Raw genomic sequence first — 19,138 nt, forward strand, 5'->3', positions numbered from 1 at the left:
GGGTAAAGCTGCCACCTGCAGTGCCGCCATCCCATATGGGCGCCGGTTCAAGTCCGGGCTGCTCCATTTCCGATCCAGCTCTCTGCTATGGCCTGGGAACGTAGTGGAAGATGGCCCAAGTCCTTGGGCCCTGCACCCATGTGCGAGACCCTCAAAAATCTCCTGGCTCCTGGCTTCAGATCGGCACAGCTCCAGCTGTTACAGCCATCTGGGGAGTCAACCAGAGGATGGAAGACCTTTCTCTCTGTTTGTCTCTCTCACTCTCTCTGTCTCTGCCTCTCTGTAACTCTGCCTTTCATATGAAATAAATCTTTAAAAAATAAAATATTTTATTTATTTATAAAATATTTATTTTATTTATAAAAGATTTATTTAAAATAAATCTTTAAAAAAATACAAGGTAATGTCTCATTGCTCTTAAAGACCTCTTGTCCCATTTATTTTATATATATATATATTTATAACTATGATTCATTTTGGACAGCTTTAATTTTCCTGTCTCCAAGTTCACTGATCTTTCCATCCACGTCTCATCTGCCATTCAACTCACTTATTGTTTAATTTTGATGTAGATAGTATATTTTTGTCAGTTCTAGAAGTTCCATTTAGTTCTTGTTGATAGTTCACATTTCTTTCCACATTATATATTTTCCTTATATATGTATATTATATGTTTACTTTAAATCTTTGAACATATTCATAATGTTCTTACAGCCCTCACCGGCTACAGACAGCACCAGTCACTTCTGTTTCCGTCTCCACTGACCAACTTTTCCTCTGATACTGGGTCACCTCTTCCTGCTTCCTCACGCATCCAGTCGTTTACTACTGGAGCTGGAGATTGTTCACGTCACATCACCCAGTGTCCTCTGAATGAATGCTGACTTTTGCTCTGGTCGGTAGTTAATTTACTTGTGGGTCAATGTGAACTTTTCAGACAGATTCTATTCAAGCGCTAGTTTAGCCCTTTCCCTACTACAGTGCCTTCCTGGGAGTCTCTGCTGAATGCTTCACATATCAAACAAAGTGTCCCCATTTTGGCTGATGGTAACACGCATCTCCCAGTCCTGAACTCCAGCAGCTGTGCACATCACTGCCCTCGAGCGATCCTTCCTCTGGGCTCTCTTTGCTCAGCTGCATGAAGTCTCATAGTATGTACTATGTACTATGTACTATGACTTGGGTGTCAGTAACAGACCTTCATTAATTTAGATTATGTGTATAAATTCTCTGAAATCTCTCCCTGCATACCTCCCTCTTCTATGCTAATTCCAGCCACCTCTGCCTTTCTAGTCTTTTTCAGTCGAGGAAGATAGCTTTCATCTTGGGAATGCCCCCTTTGTGCCTGTGTACTGGAAACTGCCTCTAAGAATAAAGATGAAGGGATTATAGCATTTATTTCACTTGCTTTCTTTTCTCAATGTCACAGTCCTAACCTGTGCTCTTCCAGTGTTTGAAAAGTGTTATTATTTTTTAAGACTTTATTTATTTATTTGAGAGGTAGAGTTACAGTGAGAGGAAGAGGCAGAGAGAAAGGTCTTCCTTCTGTTGGTTCACTCCCCAAATGGCCACAATGGCCAGAGCTGCACTGATCCAAAGCCAGGAGCCAGGAGCTTCTTCCTGGTTTCCTACTCGGGGACAGGGGCCCAAGCACTTGGGCCATCTTCTACTGCTTTCCCAGGCCATAGCAGAGAGCTGGATTGGAAGAGAAGCAGCTGGGACTAGAATGGGCATCCATATGGGATGCTGGCGCCGCAGTGGGTGGATTAACCTACTGCACCACAGCGCCGGCCCCAAGTGTTATTTGTTTTTTAAAGATTTTATTTATTTATTTGAGAGGGAGAGACAGAGAGAAAGGTCTTCTGTCTGTTAGTTAACTACTCAGTTGGCCGCAACAGCTAGAACTGTGCTGATCCGAAGCCAGGAGCCAGGTGCTTCTTCCAGGTCTCCCATGTGGGTGCAGGGGCCCAAGGACTTGGGCCATCGTCTATTGCTTTCCCAGGCCACAACAGAGAGTTGGATTGGAAGAGGAGCAGCAGGGACTAGAACTGGCACCCATAAAGGATGCAGGCATCACAGGTGGAGGATAAACCTACTGCACCACGGTGCCAGCCCAAGAAAAGTGTTATTTTTAAAAAATGCATTTTGTCCACTTTTCTAGTTGTTGATACTTGTCCTATCTTGGCCAGAGGCAGAAGTCCCAGATGAGTTTTTTATGCATATAGAAGTTTGAGAACCTCTGACATTTTTTTCTAAACTTCCCTTTGATAAGACTGATTTCAGAACTTACTTTAAAAATATAATTGCTGGGGGGTTGGCACTGTGGAACAATGGGTTAGGCTGCTGTTTGGGATGCCCATGTCCCATATCTGAGCACTGATTTGAGTCCTGGCTTCTCCACTTCTGATCTAGTCCCCTGCTAACGCACCTGGCAAGCAGTGGATAACGGCTCTAGTAATTGAGTTCCTGCCACCTATATGAGACCTAGACGGAGTTCCTGGCTCCTGGCTTCAGCCTGGCCCAGCCTGGCTATTGCAGCCATTTATGGAGTGAACGAACATATGGAAGATTCTCTCTCTCTCTCTCTCCTGTTTCTCTCTCTGTGTATCTCTCTGCCAATCTTTTAAAAAAGTAAATAATTAAAAAATAAAAATACTGTTTCTAAGACCCCATTCTTAGAGTTTTTGTTTCAGTGTGCTCAAGACAATGTTATTCTTAACACCAGAGTAGTTTGGAGGATGTTTCAAATAAAGGTACTAAAACTATTCTTTTTTCTGCTTGCTTTTCAGGTAACAGATTAAAACATTCCCTTCTCCAATAGACCCTGTTGACTGTTATTTTCCCAAAAGGTCTACTGACATACCCATTTGGATTTTTCATAGCACTAATAAAAATATGTATACTTAATTAGCATATTAGTTCTAAATTATCTTTCCCCACCACTAGACTGTAAGCTCTGTAAATGATGCAGCTTGCCGTATTCCCTGTTGAATGCCCAGAACCTACTAAAATGGCTGGCCTAAAGTAAGAGATTGCTAGTTATAGAATCAGTGACCCATGGATAATCTTAACTTTTGTAAACTTATGCACGCACATACACAGATGCTTATACAATGACAAGTCATCTTTTCATAAGGTCTAGAAGGCACTTCTTCCAAATGTGATGTGATCAACTTAAATATTTTAGTAACATATATTAATGTCCTAAATTTTAGATTCCAACAAATCCTGATAACTTGAATGAAAACTGGTACCTTCACCTAACAGACATTTTCTAATGCATAAAATTTCCACACTACTCTCTTTTGACGATTTTTTTGTTTGAAAGTCAGAGTTACAAAGAGAGAGGGAGAGACAGAGTTGGGGGGGAGAGAGAGAGAGAGAGAGAGAGAGAGAGAGAGAGAGAGAATATTTTCCATGTACTGGTTCACTTTCCAGATGGCCACAACAGATACCATTGGACCATGCAGAAGCCAAGAGCTTCATCCAGGTCTCCCTCATGGGTGCAGCAACCCAAACACTTGGGCCATCCTCCACTGTTCTGCCCAGGCCATTAGCAGGGAGCTGGATTGGAAGTAGAGCTGCCGGGACACAAACCAGTACCCATATGGGATGCCAGCGTTGCAGGCAACAGCTTTACCGGCTATGCCACAATGCCAGCCCATCCAGATTACTTTTCTAATGTGTAAACTAGAGGCAGTATTTTTTTTTTATTTTTATTTTTTGACAGGCAGAGTGGACAGTGAGAGAGACAGAGACAGAGAGAAAGGTTTTCCTTTGCCATTGGTTCACCTTCCAATGGCTGCCGCGGCTGGCGCACCGCGCTGATCCGAAGGCAGGAGCCAGGTGCTTATCCTGGTCTCCCATGGGGTGCAGGGCCCAAGCACTTGGGCCATATTCCACTGCACTCGTGGGCCACAGCAGAGAGCTGGCCTGGAAGAGGGGCAACTGGGACAGAATCCAGCGCCCCGACTGGGACTAGAACCTGGTGTGCCGGCGCCGCTGGGCGGAGGATTAGCCTAGTGAGCCGCGGCGCCGGCCTAGAAGCAGTATTTTTAAGGTATTGCTGCCATAAAATTGATTTTCTTAAATACCGTTTCACGCACTTAGGTAATTGTATACAATCAGGCAACCAATCACTAAACCAAAATACAGAACTTTTCAGGCACCCTAAAAGACTAAAATCCTTGGGAAAACAACATGACACACTGGTAATTTTATCAACCAGAAATCTATGATAACAAAGAGAAAGTAACTTAGCAGAAGAAATATTTAATGTATACAGCAAAATTCTATGAGTTTATCAGGTAGCAGGACATCTGTGGTCATCCTGTGTTTTCCCCTGCAGACTTACTATAAACTTGCACTTGTCGCTGTTTTATGCAAGCACAAAGAGTTACTATACTCACAGAAGAGCTATGTATGGCTTATTTCGTAGGTGAGGAAACTACAAAGCAGTATATTTAGACTGCCTTTCCATCCTGCTCTTTAAATAAAATGAAATGCATCTTAGTGAACGCTATCTGTTCTGTTACAAATTCACCAAATAACAACCTTTTGTATGAGAGCTAGGAATGGCTGTTCCAGGCTTGAGGACACAGAAGGAGTCGCACTGCTGGCCTCTACTGCAATGGTGCATCGCCAAAGGGAGGAGGGGCAGGTGGTGCTATCAGAGACACTCACAGGCCAGGGTTCCCACACCTGCCCTGCTTCCCGAGTCCCCTCACATACACTCAGGTCCATAAGGGCATCACGTCCCCCTCTGTGGACTGGTTATCACCTTAATGGATCCATGAGAAACGCCAGGTTCATTTGAACTCACCTTCTTTCTATCATTGTATGTTTTCTTTCCTCGCAACAGACCTCAGCATTCCTAACTGGATGGAAGCAGAACAAGAGGAACACCCTGGAAGCAGGCATTGTGGTACAGGGGGTTAGGCCGCCGCTTGCCACGCCAGCACCCCACGTCAGAGTGTCAAGTCCAGCCTCCTCTGCTTCCTGTCGAGCTTCCTGCTACTGCATATCCTGGGAGGCAGCAGTGCTGCTCAAGTACCTGGGCCTCCACCACCCACGTGGGACACCTGGATGAAGTCACTGGCTCCGGCCTTCGGCTTGACCCAGCCCTGACTGTTGTAGGCATTTGGGCAATGAATGGGTGGACGGAAGAGTTCTCTCTCTCCTCTCCCATCTCCTTTCTCCCTCCCTCACTGTCTTCTCTGCCTTTCAAATAAATAAATCTTTAAAAAAAAGAACAAGCCAGTAACTCATGACATATGAAAGTAGTATTTTATGTTTATGCAAACTACTTTGATGACCTACAATGTGCCTTTGGGAGGCTTTAAGACTATTTACTGGATTTTTTTGTGCTTTCAAATACCACCTGTAATTGCCAGTCTTTGATCTCCTGAAAGGGATATAATTTCAAAGAGAAAAATTGCTATAATTGGAAAGCAATGAGAGAAAGCAATGCCATTATTAAGAATGAACAAATCAGGACCAATTCAAATGAATAATGGAAGGCAGTGTGCAGCACCACCGTGAAAGGCGCAATTACAGCTAAGATTGGATGATAAAGAAAGGCTTTTTTAACAGAGAAATGTCCTAACTCTGATCTGGGGTTCCATTATGGCTGAAAGCACACTAAGCAAATCGCTCCTGGGGGAGAAGACAAGATTTCCTTCGGCACTTCATACTCCCAGGAAAGCGGAAATTGTGGGGAAATCTCAGGTCTTCCTTTGTGTTCATCAGCAGCAAACGCTCCAGGCGAGGCTAACTGTACTCAGTTTCCACTGTTTTATGGTCTCGGGTGAGACGCCTAGACAGAGACTTAGTCTCCTCTCACCTTCCCGGGCCCTCCCCCATCCTGGATTCTCAACAGTAGACACCAGGAGTTACAGGCACGCAGAATCAGGCAGCACACCCACATCTTCCTAAGCTCAGCCAAGAGATGTGGTGGCAGCGCACAGAAAGGAGTAAAGCGGGGCGGGGTATTTAGAAAGGAGGCATAAGCAAAAACAAACAAGCAAAAAGCACTGGTTTTCTCTTTATGTCAGTAACATTAGTAACATCTGAAACATTGAGTGACATTACAAACCCCCACTGATACTCTGTAAAAGAGCAGTTCCCACCACAGAAGCAGTTTCATGCAGGCTTGTAATGGGAATTCCAGAGGGTCAGCTCTTGTACTAAGCCCCAGGCAGCACCTAGAGTCTAAGATGAACACACACATACACTTACGAAGGAAATAATTCTCGAACAGGGTCTAGTGCATCAGTCATACTCAGACACTTGCAGATTAACAAAATGAAGGAAAAACACAAGAGAGAAAAGATTGTACAAAGAAAGTGAAAAAAAAAATCCGAAATCACAACTAGAGCAAACAGACTGTCGTGCAAGATCTGGGAAAACATTATTCCTAGGATTTCGCTTTGGATTGAAATAGAGGAGTATTTCAAAACAGGCATGCAAAAATGGAATTATAAGATTGCCTTGGTGCAAAAAAAATTGAAATCCAGGCATACTTTTTTCATAATATGTGTTTTCCATTTACTGTTGGCCTCAGACACGTAAAATGACTTTTCACAGTGAAAAGTGGCTGACTGGCAGAGCCTCCCTGACTAGCCAGGCTCCTAACGAGGTCTTGCACTCATTGCTCAGCACATCGCATCCTGTATGTACACTTACTTGTGTGGATTCACAGCAGCAGGCCAGCCTGTGAGCAAGGCTCACCCGCTCTGTGACATCACCCGTTCTGTGGCCATTCTTTCTGTATCCTCATGCGAAATCATTTATTTGGGCTTCATTATGATAAAAGGTATAATTAGCAGTCATTTTGTAGGACAAAGTATTGATGCCACATGCCAATTTTCTGAAAGTGCCTCTAACACAGCACCTGCACTATTCATGTTTATAAATCAGGTAATTGTGCAGCTAGCCACTTATGTGCATATGTAATTAGTCTAATTTACATATGCCAATAAATTATACACCCTCCCTTTTACACATTCAGATAAATTAAGTTTCTGATATTTTATTGAACTACACTTTTTTTTTTTTTTGCAATCTGGGGATATTTCCAATATTTCCATCTGATAATGAAATACCAGGACAAAGCTCAAAGAAGCGATGAAGACTCCACATATTCCTTACATGTGTGTGCAGCTTCACTGTACTGGATGTTCCAAAACCATCTGAATTTACCTTTTCTGCCCTGGCTCAAAAAACAAACAAAACAAAAACAAAAACAAAGGTTTTTAACCGTGACCAATAGTTCCATTTCTCACCCAACTCCAATTGATTTTGCCAAGAAATTCCAGTATAATTAGTGGAGGGATTTGACAGGAATAAAAGACAATAATAAATCGCTCAATATTTTTAAGCTCTGGGCAAAGATTTATACCTTATTTCCTTGCCCAGTTAGGCCTACATTAGACAGAATACCCAAACCTTCATCTAAATGCTAATCCACCAATTACTCTCCATGGAAGAAAAATTAAAATGCATTACAGAAAACATTTTGAAGAATATGCACAATTTCATTCAAGACTACATAAAGAATTTGTACAGCATCATATCTCAAATACAACTGCAAACAATGCAATAAAATCTTTAAAATCCTTCACTAAGGAAAGGTATGTAGTTTAAGTTCTTGATTAATATTTTATTATTTGGAGTAACCAAGTTTAGATGAATAAAAGTTTAATTTTGTTTTTGTATGTGATTCAACTAAAAAAAAACTGTTTTAAAACTGCAGATATAGAATTTTGAAATCATAAGTAAATTGTCTGATTTTTAAAGGCTATAAGTGGTTATTTAAACATTAGGGCTTTAAAAAATAATATGCAGCGGCCAGCGCTGTGGCTCACTAGGCTAATCCTCCACCTAGCAGCACTGGCACACCGGGTTCTAGTCCCGGTCGGGGCGCCGGATTCTGTCCCGGTTGCCCCTCTTCCAGGCCAGCTCTCTGCTGTGGCCCGGGAGTGCAGTGGAGGATGGCCCAAGTGCTTGGGCCCTGCACCCCATGGGAGACCAGGAGAAGCACCTGGCTCCTGCCATCGGATCAGCGTGGTGCGCCGGCCGCAGTGCGCCAGCCGTGGCAGCTATTGGAGGGTGAACCAACGGCAAAGGAAGACCTTTCTCTCTGTCTCTGTCTCTCTCACTGTCCACTCTGCCTGTCAAAAAAAAAAAAATAGTAATACGCAGCTTTAGATGATGAAAAGGGTCATGAAAATCTATTTTACATTTTGAGATGCTCTGCAATTAAAAGTGGCAGCTGAAGCATACGTTTCTTTTCTCTTGCTGCTCCTGAATCTCCGCTAACATATTAGCGATGGAATAAAAAAGTATAAACCACAGAGAAAAAGAGGACAGAAAAAAGCAGAGTGGTGGGCATGAGATGTTAACGGACTTTTGCAGCAGGGAGAGGCAGCGAGCAGGGTGGGAGCTTCTTGGGCAGGCAATGCAGGGCGAGCCACACAGTACAGCCCTCAGCGAGGCCGTTTGGGAGCCACCTGCACAGCTGCCCTCACAGGGCCAGTGAACAGTGGAGGCAGAGACACAGCCGGGAAGGGAGGGGAGAAAACAAGGGATAACCCGGGTCTGTGATCAGGAAGTGGCGCCTCTCAGACAACAGCATCCAGGAGGCCCCTGCGCAGGCCTCCCACACACACTCAGGGAAGGGAACGGGAGGAGGCAGTGTGTTCCCTACAGAAACTAAACAGAAAGGACTCATGGGCTGGGCACATCAGCAGGGCTGGTGGTGGGAGTGAAGCACACACAACAACGTGATGCAGACATCGGAGAAGGAAACTTGAAAAGAGAAGGCCACAGGGTCCAGGAAATAGGACGCCACCCAGGTGAGCAGCAGAGATACCAAAGAGCTTAGGTGCATGGCCAACCTCCAGACTACAACAGGGGGATGGATGGTTCCAGAAGTATATTCATGACGAAAATATATGTGTATTCATGATTCCAAAAATGACCACTGTGTGGACATGAAATTTCATTGTGGTGTCATCATCAATTCTGAAATGATGAATCAATACTTTTATATCATAAGCCTCCATGTGATTCATAAAGCTACCAATATGATGCTATAATCAAATATGATAAAACTGAAACCACTTTAAAGTCAACAATTATTATGAAATAAAAAGTAATTTTATAAATAACATAAAGCTATGTTTTAATTAATTGCGATTTCATAAAAATCTTTGTAATTTCTCAATCAACTAGGATTATAACCCACCATTGTTATATCATATACCTATCATTGTGATCTCATAATCAATTAACAAAAAAATAACCAATGGGATGTCATACATATAAAGTCATAATCAGTTTGTGGTACCATAAACTGTTATTGTGATATCATAAGCAATTCTTATGCCATATAAACTATTGTGATGTTGTACTAATTGTTATGCCATAAACCACCATTATCATGTTACAAAAAAAAAAAAAAAAAAAGAAGTGCAGTTGACAGTCTCGCCAAGATCAAGGGCATGGTCACTAACTGAGACAGTGGTGAAGTTCAGCCACACTTTCCCTAGTTCAACAGTCACAGCACATCAAAAGCAGGGATCCAGCAAGAGAAGGTGGCATGGCACTGGATCTTTCTTTCTTTCAGATATTTATTTATTTAAAAGTCAGAGTTAAAGAGAGTGAGAGAGAGACAGACAGAGAGAGAGAGAAAAAGATCTTCCATCTGCTGGTTCACTCCCCAAGTGGCTATAACAGCCTGGGCTAAGCCAGGCCAATGCCAGGAGCCAGGAGCTTCTTCCAGATCTCCAGATGGGTGTCAGGGGTCCAAGCTCTTGGGCCATCTTCCACTGCTTTTCTCAGGCTGTTAGGGATGGGAAATGGAGCAGCCAGGACTTGAACCAGCACCCTATGGGATGCCAGTGATGCCGGCAGTGGCATTTCCTGCTTTGCCACAACACTGGCCCCTGGATCCACCTTTCTATTTACTTCCTACAATCAGCCTTGTGCTATTACCCACATTCTATTAACCAAGAAAATGTACTTAATTTTGAAAAAATAAAAACAGATTAAGTTCATCTGTATTAGGTATAAAAATAGGATAACACAGTAATAAAAACATAAAAAACAAGTGAAGTACATATGTTAAACGTGAAGATTGGTTTTGATAGTTTCAAATCTTTTCTACAACAATATCCATTATTTGTAGAATCGTTTAAAGCCTACATCTGAAAACATGAACACAAAGTATGTAAATGGTACAGTGTGAACCCGATTTCTGTGGCTAGCGTGGTTTGAATGATAATGGTCAATGTGATAGCATTAAAAGGTAGAAGGATTCAGGAAACTAGGACTTACTCAGGTACCCCTGAAGGTGCTTGTGAATGGGACGAGGTCCTGATAAAAAAGGGCTTTCCCCCAGCAGGAGGCTCCCTGCCCTTCTGCCTTCCACGGTGTGAGCACTATGCAGCGCACCGCACCATGGCGGAGGCAGAGAGCAGCCAGACCTCACCAGACGCCAGGTAACCCACTGGCCCCAGACCCTTGAAAAGTAAATTTCTGTTCTTTATGAATTACTCAGTCTGCGATTTGTTATTATTGCAGCACGAGCAGATCAAGACAGTGCCACTTCTCAGGAAAAGTAATGGAACGTTCCAAAGACAGGAAACAATCTAATGCTAAAAAAACACAATAGTGAATGTAACCAATCTACGCTGTGACAGGAGTCAAATAAAGGTATTTGCTGTCACTGAGTTTGGAAAACACAGCTTTTAAAAGTTCTAATTGATTTTATTGGAATGAATGATTGCCTCACTTGAGTAATATATAGGTTCAATGAAAACCAGAAAAATTGAATTCACCGAGGACAGGCAGTCACCTTAGCAGGGCGCCTTCTAGAAGTCCTGCATCAGGGAGAGTTATCCAAATGCGTTCAAAGCTACACTCATTCAGACGTAAAAAGGCACACTCCTCACCTTCCACTTAGCAACTACCCAAACTCAGGGATAATAAATATGTTTACTTGGCTACAGTGTTCACAGCGTTTGATTAATTTTTTTGACTGTTTGATTTCTTTTCCTGAAGTGGCACTGTCTTAGATTGTTAGTGGTGCTACAACAAAAAACACAGACTGAATAACTTACAAGGAACAGAAATTTCTTGCCGTTCTGTAAATCCAAGATCCCTACAAATGTAACCACCTGGCTCTGTAGTTAAGTCATGAGCATCCAATAAGGACAGAAGAAGAAAACCATGGGGATGGGCATTTGGTGCAGTGGTTAAGCCGCTGCTTGGGACACCCACATCCTGCATCAGAATGCCTATTTCAAGTCTTGGCCCCTCCACTTTTTATCTCAGCTTCTGGCTAATGTGCACCCTGAGAGGCGGCAAGTGCATGGCTCATGGACTAGGGCCCCTGCCACCCATGTGGTGGGTGCATCCTGGCCCAGCCCTGGCTGCTGTGGGCATTTGGGGAGTGAAACAGTGGATCAAAGATCTCTCTTTAAAAAAATTATAGGGGCCAGTGCTATGGCATAGTGGGTAAAACCGCTGCCTGCAGTGCCAGCATTCCATATGGGCGCCGGTTCAAGTCCTAGCTGCTCCACTTCCAATCCAGCTCTCTGCTATGGTCTGGGAAAGCAGTAGAAGATAGCCCAAGTCCTTGGGCCCCTGCACCCACGTGGGAAGACCTGGAGGAAGCTCCTGGCTCCTGGCTTCAGATTGGCGCAGCTCCAGCCGTTGCAGCCTACTGGGGAATGAACCAGCAGATGGAAGACTTCTCTTTCTCTCTCTCTCTCTCTACCTCTCCCTCTCTCTCTCTGTAACTCTTTCAAATACATAAATAAATCTTTAAAATAAATTATAGCTCTGCTGTCTCAGCACCTGCACAGGGCCTTCGTTCAAGTTAACTGCACAAAATACAGGAGAATAAGTAAATATTATAGTGAAATCCCTCTTACACTTGGCATTTTGCAGGAAAAATAGTCTCTGTTTCTTTAGTTCTTATTATGGAGTTATTTCCTTACATTTTTAAGAATCCTTATGGTTTTTCCTTAATTTCTTGATATGACTTTAAGGTGACAAGGCCAGAACTAGGCATGGCACTGTCCTGAGGACATGGCTGGGGAGGAAAACAGGAGGACCTGTTCATGCTGTCCCTGCTGCAGACACACCCAGGCAAGCACTGCACCCACACAAACAGTGCAGAAACTCTCACCTCCAGGACCAGCCAGAGTTTATCTCCGTTGACTTTATCCTTCTTAAAGTAAATCCCGTAGAATTTGACCACATTGGGATGGTCAGAAAGTGCTTTCAAGATGTTATACTCCGCTTCAATCTCTTCATCAATGTCCTAGTTTTGAAAAGAGAAACACGAGACAATATGAAAAATGTCAAAGAAACAGTATTGATTCCTGACATAGAATCTAATTCTGTCAAAGGCACATCATGATAGTTCTGTGTCTGGTACTCTACATTGAAATGACTCATGTACATTGTTTCGTATGCAACTAGGATGAAATATATCAGAAAAACTATTCCCGGTTTTCTTTCCTTCCTTCTATTAGCTATATCACAATAGCAAAGCTGTGGATTTGAAATAAAAATATCTAGGACTAGAATTGGTTCATTTTGTTTCTTTAGAATATAAGCACATTTTGAAGCTATGAAAAACCAGTTCTACAGGTGATAAATTTTCTCAAAAAGTGAAATGAAAAATCTAAATTATAAAAGATGGCATATAACCCTATGTTAACTCAAGGTTCATTCACTGGAGGTACAGCAGGCTGCTACTTTATCAGTGAAAATGCCAGGTAGCCACGTAGTCACACTTCTAGAAAATCACATATCTATGAAACAACTCACAGAATAATCAAAACCAGGAGCCTTACAAATATTGCTCTTAGAGTGACATTTAAAGTCTATGTTTATTCCATAGAACCACGGAATCACAGAAGTAGAAAGTAATTTAGACCAGAGCTTTAAATGTAAAGGAACCAACTCAAGCTCAGATAATTTAGAATCAGAGGTGGTTAGTGTAAAATCCAGGCCTAGACTCCAAGTCTACTACCTTGCGCATTTGATCCCTTTATTGGAAAGAAAATTACTGATGCATAACAGTAAGGCTGCTTTAATAAAAAAAAAAAAAGTTAATCATTGCAAAAATACTTGGATACATTTAGATTTATTTAAGATTATAATCTTTTAGTTATAAACATTTTAATTTCATTTGTGACATGATGAATGAAGAGTTAATAATCCTTAGCTAGACATATATGTACTGTGACAAGAATAAAAGCAAAGGAACAAGTAAGGTACTATATAGCAGGGGAGGGAACGTCCGCCCCATGGACCATACAAGGCTCAAAAAAATCATTTGGTCTGGCCCTACAAAGGCAACCGCCAGTGGGACTCAAAATCCAATAAACCTGTAGCAGGCTGACTTTTAAGTTGATACTTTAGTGTGGCCCACAAATGACGTTATAAGTATCCAAATGGCCCTTGGCAGAAAACAGGTTCCCCACCCCCATACTGTAGTTATAAATCCATATGTTTCATTACAGTAACAGTACTATAATGATTTGTAAGTATAAATATCTGTAAGATAAGTATACCCTACTTATACACAAGTAAGTAATGAACGAATAGGGGCTATATTCATTACAATCACTTCTTTCCTCCAACAAGAATGGAAGGAATGGGAGAGATACACTCATTATGGGCCAGACAGTGGGGATTAGAAGTCCTTTTTCTTGGGGCCTCTAAGAGCAAGGTTAGAGGAAAGAGGACAGGTACCTTGATATAACTTGAATCTCTCCTCCCTCAGTTTAAATGGTAGGAAATTTTCAAAAAGATGGATATGAAGGCTTTTTTTTTTTTTTTTTTTGACAGGCAGAGTGGACAGTGAGAGAGAGAGAGACAGAGAGAAAGGTCTTCCTTTGCTGTTGGTTCACCCCCGCAATGGCAGCCGCAGCTGGCGCGCTGTGGCCAGCACATCGCTGATCTGAAGCCAGGAGCCAGGTGCTTCTCCTGGTTTCCCATGTGGGTGCAGGGCCCAAGCACCTGGGCCATTCTCCACTGCACTCCCGGGCCACAGCAGAGAGCTGCACTAGAAGAGAAGCAACCGGGACAGAATCCGGCGCCCCGACCGGGACTAGAACCCGGTGTGCTGGCACCACAGGCAGAGGATTAGCCTATTGAGCCACGGTGCCGGCCGATATGAAGGCTTTTGACATCAGTTAAGCCTTTTCATTTTTTTCCCTCAAGTGTATATAAATTATTTCTTTAAAATAAACCCTCCCTTGGGGAAGGCATTTGGCATATGGGTTAAGAAGCCACTTGGGATGCCCACATCCCATATATGGGAGTGCCCGCTGTTGATTCCACTTTCCTACTAATGTAGGCAGCAGTGATGGCTCAAGTACTGGTCCCTACCACCCTTGTGGGAGACCTGAATTGAGTTCCGACCTCCTGGTTTTGGCCTGACCCAGCCTTGGCTCTTGTGGGCATTTGAGGAGGAAAGCACTAGACAGAAGAGATTCTCTCTCTCTTTCCTTCTCTCTCTCTTTCTTGCTCTCTTTCTCTCTCTCTCTCTGTCTGTGTGTCGCTCTCTCTGTCTTTCCTATCTCCCTTTCAAAGAAAATGAAAAACAATTAAATGAAATAAAAAAAAAAAAATAAATCTCCTCTGCCCTTTGTCCTCCGCTCAAAAAATATGGATCACTGTTGTTCCAAAGGGTTTAGCAGAAATTAACAAAGTCAAAGCAATCCTAAGAGGAACAAGCAAGCCCAGACATGCCTCACAGGATCCTGCAGCTTGTCAGTGAACACTCTGGGACAAGGATCCAGAGGGCCCTGATGTCCCCCTGGCAGCCATTCGCCCCTGCATCAGGACCACCCGGGCGGGAGCCTGTCTGTAGAATTCGGGAGAGTGTGCAATGACTGAACTCCTGATGGCTCAGCCACGAGCTAAGACAGAGGTGGGGATATGAAGATACCCCACACTGCCCGCTCTCATTCCCAGAAACCAGAATCTCAGTCATCTCCTCAGGGAAAAGGCCTGGCATTTCCTCTCTCAGACCTACTGCTCCCCAAAAAGCAGTGGGGGCCCTACGAGGGCCCCACATCAGCAGAGACCAGTAGGACTGGGCACAAAGTCTAATTCTACACAAGGAGGAACCCTTCCTGATTGTAAATCCACAGCATTTCTGCTTTGGAAACTTGGAAGAAAACCTGGAAATCAATTCCCCTCTGTGAAAGAAACTGAATTTAAAACACAATCCTCTTCAGGCTGCCTTAAGAGAAATTCAGCTGGAAGCCTAAGTAAACACAAGAAGAAAAGGATGACTGGTGAAGACGACATTTCAGGGTTAGTCTAGACCATGTGGTTATGGTGTTTAAGATTTTTCTCATTTTTTAAAAAATTCTTGAGATAATGTATTTTTAAGTTGTATTATAGTCAAAAGCTTAATGCTCCACTAATTAACGAGTGCAACAAATAAAAAGCAAAAGGACCATTGTCCAATAGGAATATGGGCAAGGGCTATATACAATAATCAAATGAAAAGGTATCTATTTTACTCATATACAACAAATTTTAAAATAGTCACAGATCATTAAACCAAGTAGTACATCATTCTTAACAATTTGTTTGACAGATTTAAAACAAAGTTTGATAAAACACTCTATTTGCAGGAAAACTGATACACACGGGGACTTTTTTAAAAAGCTAAAGTAATATCGAATCAATTCTTGAACTGTTGAGACATGCATTTATTTATGTGTAGATGGATTCATTCATTCATCAAGTATTGTGCTTTATTACATATGGCAATCATATAAACAGGAAAATCAAGCAAATCAGATTTTATCTTTTTTTTTCTAATTTTAACTTGTTTTAGAATGACACTTGCATGAATAAATAAAAGACACTTACAGACTTTAAAAATAAAATGGTGGAGGTGAGGGGGAAATGACTTACATGAACTGGATCCAGAATTTTGACTGCTGCTTTTTGGCCATTTTTCTTATTCAGTACTTTAAAAACTTTCCCATAAGTGCCTTTGCCAATTGTTTCAGTGATTTCCCAGGTATCAGAAGGATCAGGAAAGTTATCAAATACAATTGTCTTCCCAATTAGCGGAAACATCTCCAAGGCTTACATCACTGGAGAAAAAAGGTAGAGCGGCCTCTGCATTTGACTGTGCATACCACATGGCACACAGGAAGTCACGGGCAATTCACTCATATTTTCACAGACACAATAGGAGACAGACAAAGGCAACCAGAAGTACTCCAGAGTCATAAATAATTCTTGGTAAACAGATTAATATGAGTCTCACAATGCCTTATAAACAGGGCTTTGTGTTTCACACAGTCCACATTAAATGCTAGTAATTCCCTTCAGATTAAGAGCCATATTTATATCATTTTGATTGACTTCTTCATATTTCAGCATGACAAAGAATTTCAGAATGAACCGTAGAGATGATAAATTCAACTTCATTTAAGCAACCCCCACACTTGTTAAATAGAGACCATGCTTTGCATTGCTTCTCTTAGCAAAACTCATCAACACATTCTCTCTTAGTTTTAGGACAACATTTCCTTAGTACAAACTACCAGCTCCTTTAAAATATGGCTTTGTGAATTTCCTACCCTTGATTCTTAACACCTCTTCTCTCATCCACTATGATCCAGCCACCCTGGATCCATCAGGTCATTTTCTTCTTGCATAAAGGTCTTTTTTTTTTTTAAAGATTTATTTTATTTATTTGAAAGACAGAGTTACAAATAGAGGTAGAGACAGAGAGAGAGGTCTTCCATCCACAGGTTCACTTCTCAGATGGCTGCAATGGCTGGAGCTGTGCCAATCTGAAGCCAGGAGCCAGGAGCTTCTTCCAGGTCTCCCATGTGGGTGCAGGGGCCCAAGGACTTGGACCATCTTCTACTGCTTTCCCAGGCCATAGCAGAGAGCTGGATTGGAAGTGGAGCAGCCAGGACTCGAACCTGCACCCATGTGGGATGCCGGTGCTTCAGACCAAGGCTTTAACCCACTGCGCCACAGCGCCGGCCCCTCTTGCATAAAGGTCTTAATATCAACCAACCCTTCTCTCCTCTGCTTGTGGTGTCTTTGCTAAAGTCTAACACACACCTACTTGTCTTTCAGGTCTCAGCTTAGCTGTCACTTCCTGCAAATGTGACCACTCCCCACTCTGGGTTGCATGCCCCACCTCTGTACTCCAACAACACTCAGTACTGCTGCTACTCAACACCATTACCTGACACAGTGCTGAAATTATTGATCAATTATAAGAACACAATCAACAAGGTCGGTTTGGACATCACTAGGAATAATATCAGCATTTGATATCATTACTGTATTTGTAATGGTATCAGGTATCATTTATGTATCTGATATTATCAATGTCTGCACTGTACCTCCATAGTGCCAAAATAACAAGTAAATCAATTAATTTTGGACATGCTCAAGATGACTTGCCCCAAACGGTAGAGTTAGAAACATACCAGGGGATTCCAATTCAATCCCATCAAGGTGGCATGTACCAATGCCATCTCACTAGTCAAAGTGATCAGTTTCAGTTTACAATTGATCATAATGAAAGGATTAAGAGTCAAAGGGATCACATAAACAAGACTAGTGTCTGCTAATACTAATTAAAAAGAAGAGAACGATCCAACATGGGAAGCGGGATACACAGCAGACTCATAGAATGGCAAATGTCCTAACAGCACTCTGGCCTCTGAATCAGCCCTTAAGGCATTCAGATCTGGCTGAAGAGCCCATGAGAGTATTTTAGGCATGGAAAGCCAAGACACTCTGGCAAAAAAAAAAAAAAAAAAAAGAAAGAAAAAAAAAGAAAAAAACCAACAACCTAAATGAAAGATCTCTGCAAATGAGATCCCAGTGGAAAGAACGGGCCATCAAAGAAGGAGGTACCTTTCTCTGAAGGGAGGAGAGAACTTCCACTTTGACTATGACCTTGTCTAAATATGATAAAAGTCAGTGAACTCAAAAGGCTTCCATAGCTATGGCAACACATGACAAGAGCCTAGGGTGATTACTGATGCCATAAACAAGAGTGTCAATTTGTTAAGTCAACAACAGGAGTTACTGTGCACTTACTCCTCATGTAGGATTTCTGTCCTTAATGTGCTGTACATTGTGAATTAATGCTATAACTAGTACTCAAAGAGTATTTTTCACTTTGTGTTTCTATGTGGGTGCAAACTGTTGAAATCTTTACTTAGCCGGCGCCGCGGCTCACTAGGCTAATCCTCCGCCTTGCAGCGCCGGCACACCGGGTTCTAGTCCCGGGCGGGGCACTGGATTCTGTCCTGGTTGCCCCTCTTCCAGTCCAGCTCTCTGCTGTGGCCCGGGAGTGCAGTGGAGGATGGCCCAAGTGCTTGGGCCCTGCACCCCATGGGAGACCAGGATAAGCACCTGGCTCCTGGCTTCGGATCAGTGCGGTGCGCCGGCCGTGGTGGCCATTGGAGGGTGAACCAACAGCAAAAGGAAGACCTTTCTCTCTGTCTCTCTCTCTCTCACTGTCCATTCACTCTGCCTGTCAAAAAAGAAAATAAATAAATAAATAAAAATAAGAAATCTTTACTTAATATATACTAAACTGATCTTCTGTATATAAAAAGAATTGAAAATGAATCTTGATGTGAATGGAAGGGGAGTGGGAATAAGAGAGGGAAGAGATGTACAATTTGGGACATGCTCAAGATGACTTGCCCCAAACGGTAGAGTTAGAAACATACCAGGGGATTCCAATTCAATCCCATCAAGGTGGCATGTACCAATGCCATCTCACTAGTCCATTTCATCAATTTCTGTTCACAATTGATCATAATGATAGGACTAAGAATCAAAGGGATCACATAAACAAGAATAGTGTCTGAAAATACTAACCGATAGAACAAAAAAGGGAGAGAACGATCCAACATGGGAAGCGGGATACACAGCAGACTCATAGAATGGCGGATGTCCTAAACAGCACTCTGGCCTCAGAATCAGCTCTTAAGGCATTCAGATCCGGCTGAAAAGCCCATGAGAGTATTTCAGTCATGGAAAAACAAGACACTCTGGCTTTTTTGTTTTTTAAAGATTTATATATTTATTTGAAAGGCAGAGT

The 19,138-nt window shown here is 42.5% G+C and overlaps 1 protein-coding gene across 1 annotated transcript in view; it reads right to left on the reverse strand.

The window, feature by feature from the left end:
• The window catches only part of MYO3A (myosin IIIA), a 236,160-nt gene that overhangs the window by 205,529 nt on the left and 11,493 nt on the right, over positions 1-19,138 (reverse strand). The window contains exons 3-4 of the mRNA XM_089312433.1: positions 15,958-16,142; positions 12,197-12,331 (exon numbers count right to left, since the gene is read on the reverse strand). Coding sequence (XP_089168559.1) covers positions 12,197-12,331; positions 15,958-16,125 — 303 coding nt within the window. The 5' untranslated portion in view covers positions 16,126-16,142. The remainder of the gene's footprint in view (positions 1-12,196; positions 12,332-15,957; positions 16,143-19,138) is intronic.

This window comes from Oryctolagus cuniculus, chromosome 13 (assembly GCF_051225735.1).
Source record: "Oryctolagus cuniculus isolate XC-2025 breed Fujian yellow rabbit chromosome 13, ASM5122573v1, whole genome shotgun sequence".
NCBI classification, from domain to species: Eukaryota; Metazoa; Chordata; class Mammalia; order Lagomorpha; family Leporidae; genus Oryctolagus; species Oryctolagus cuniculus.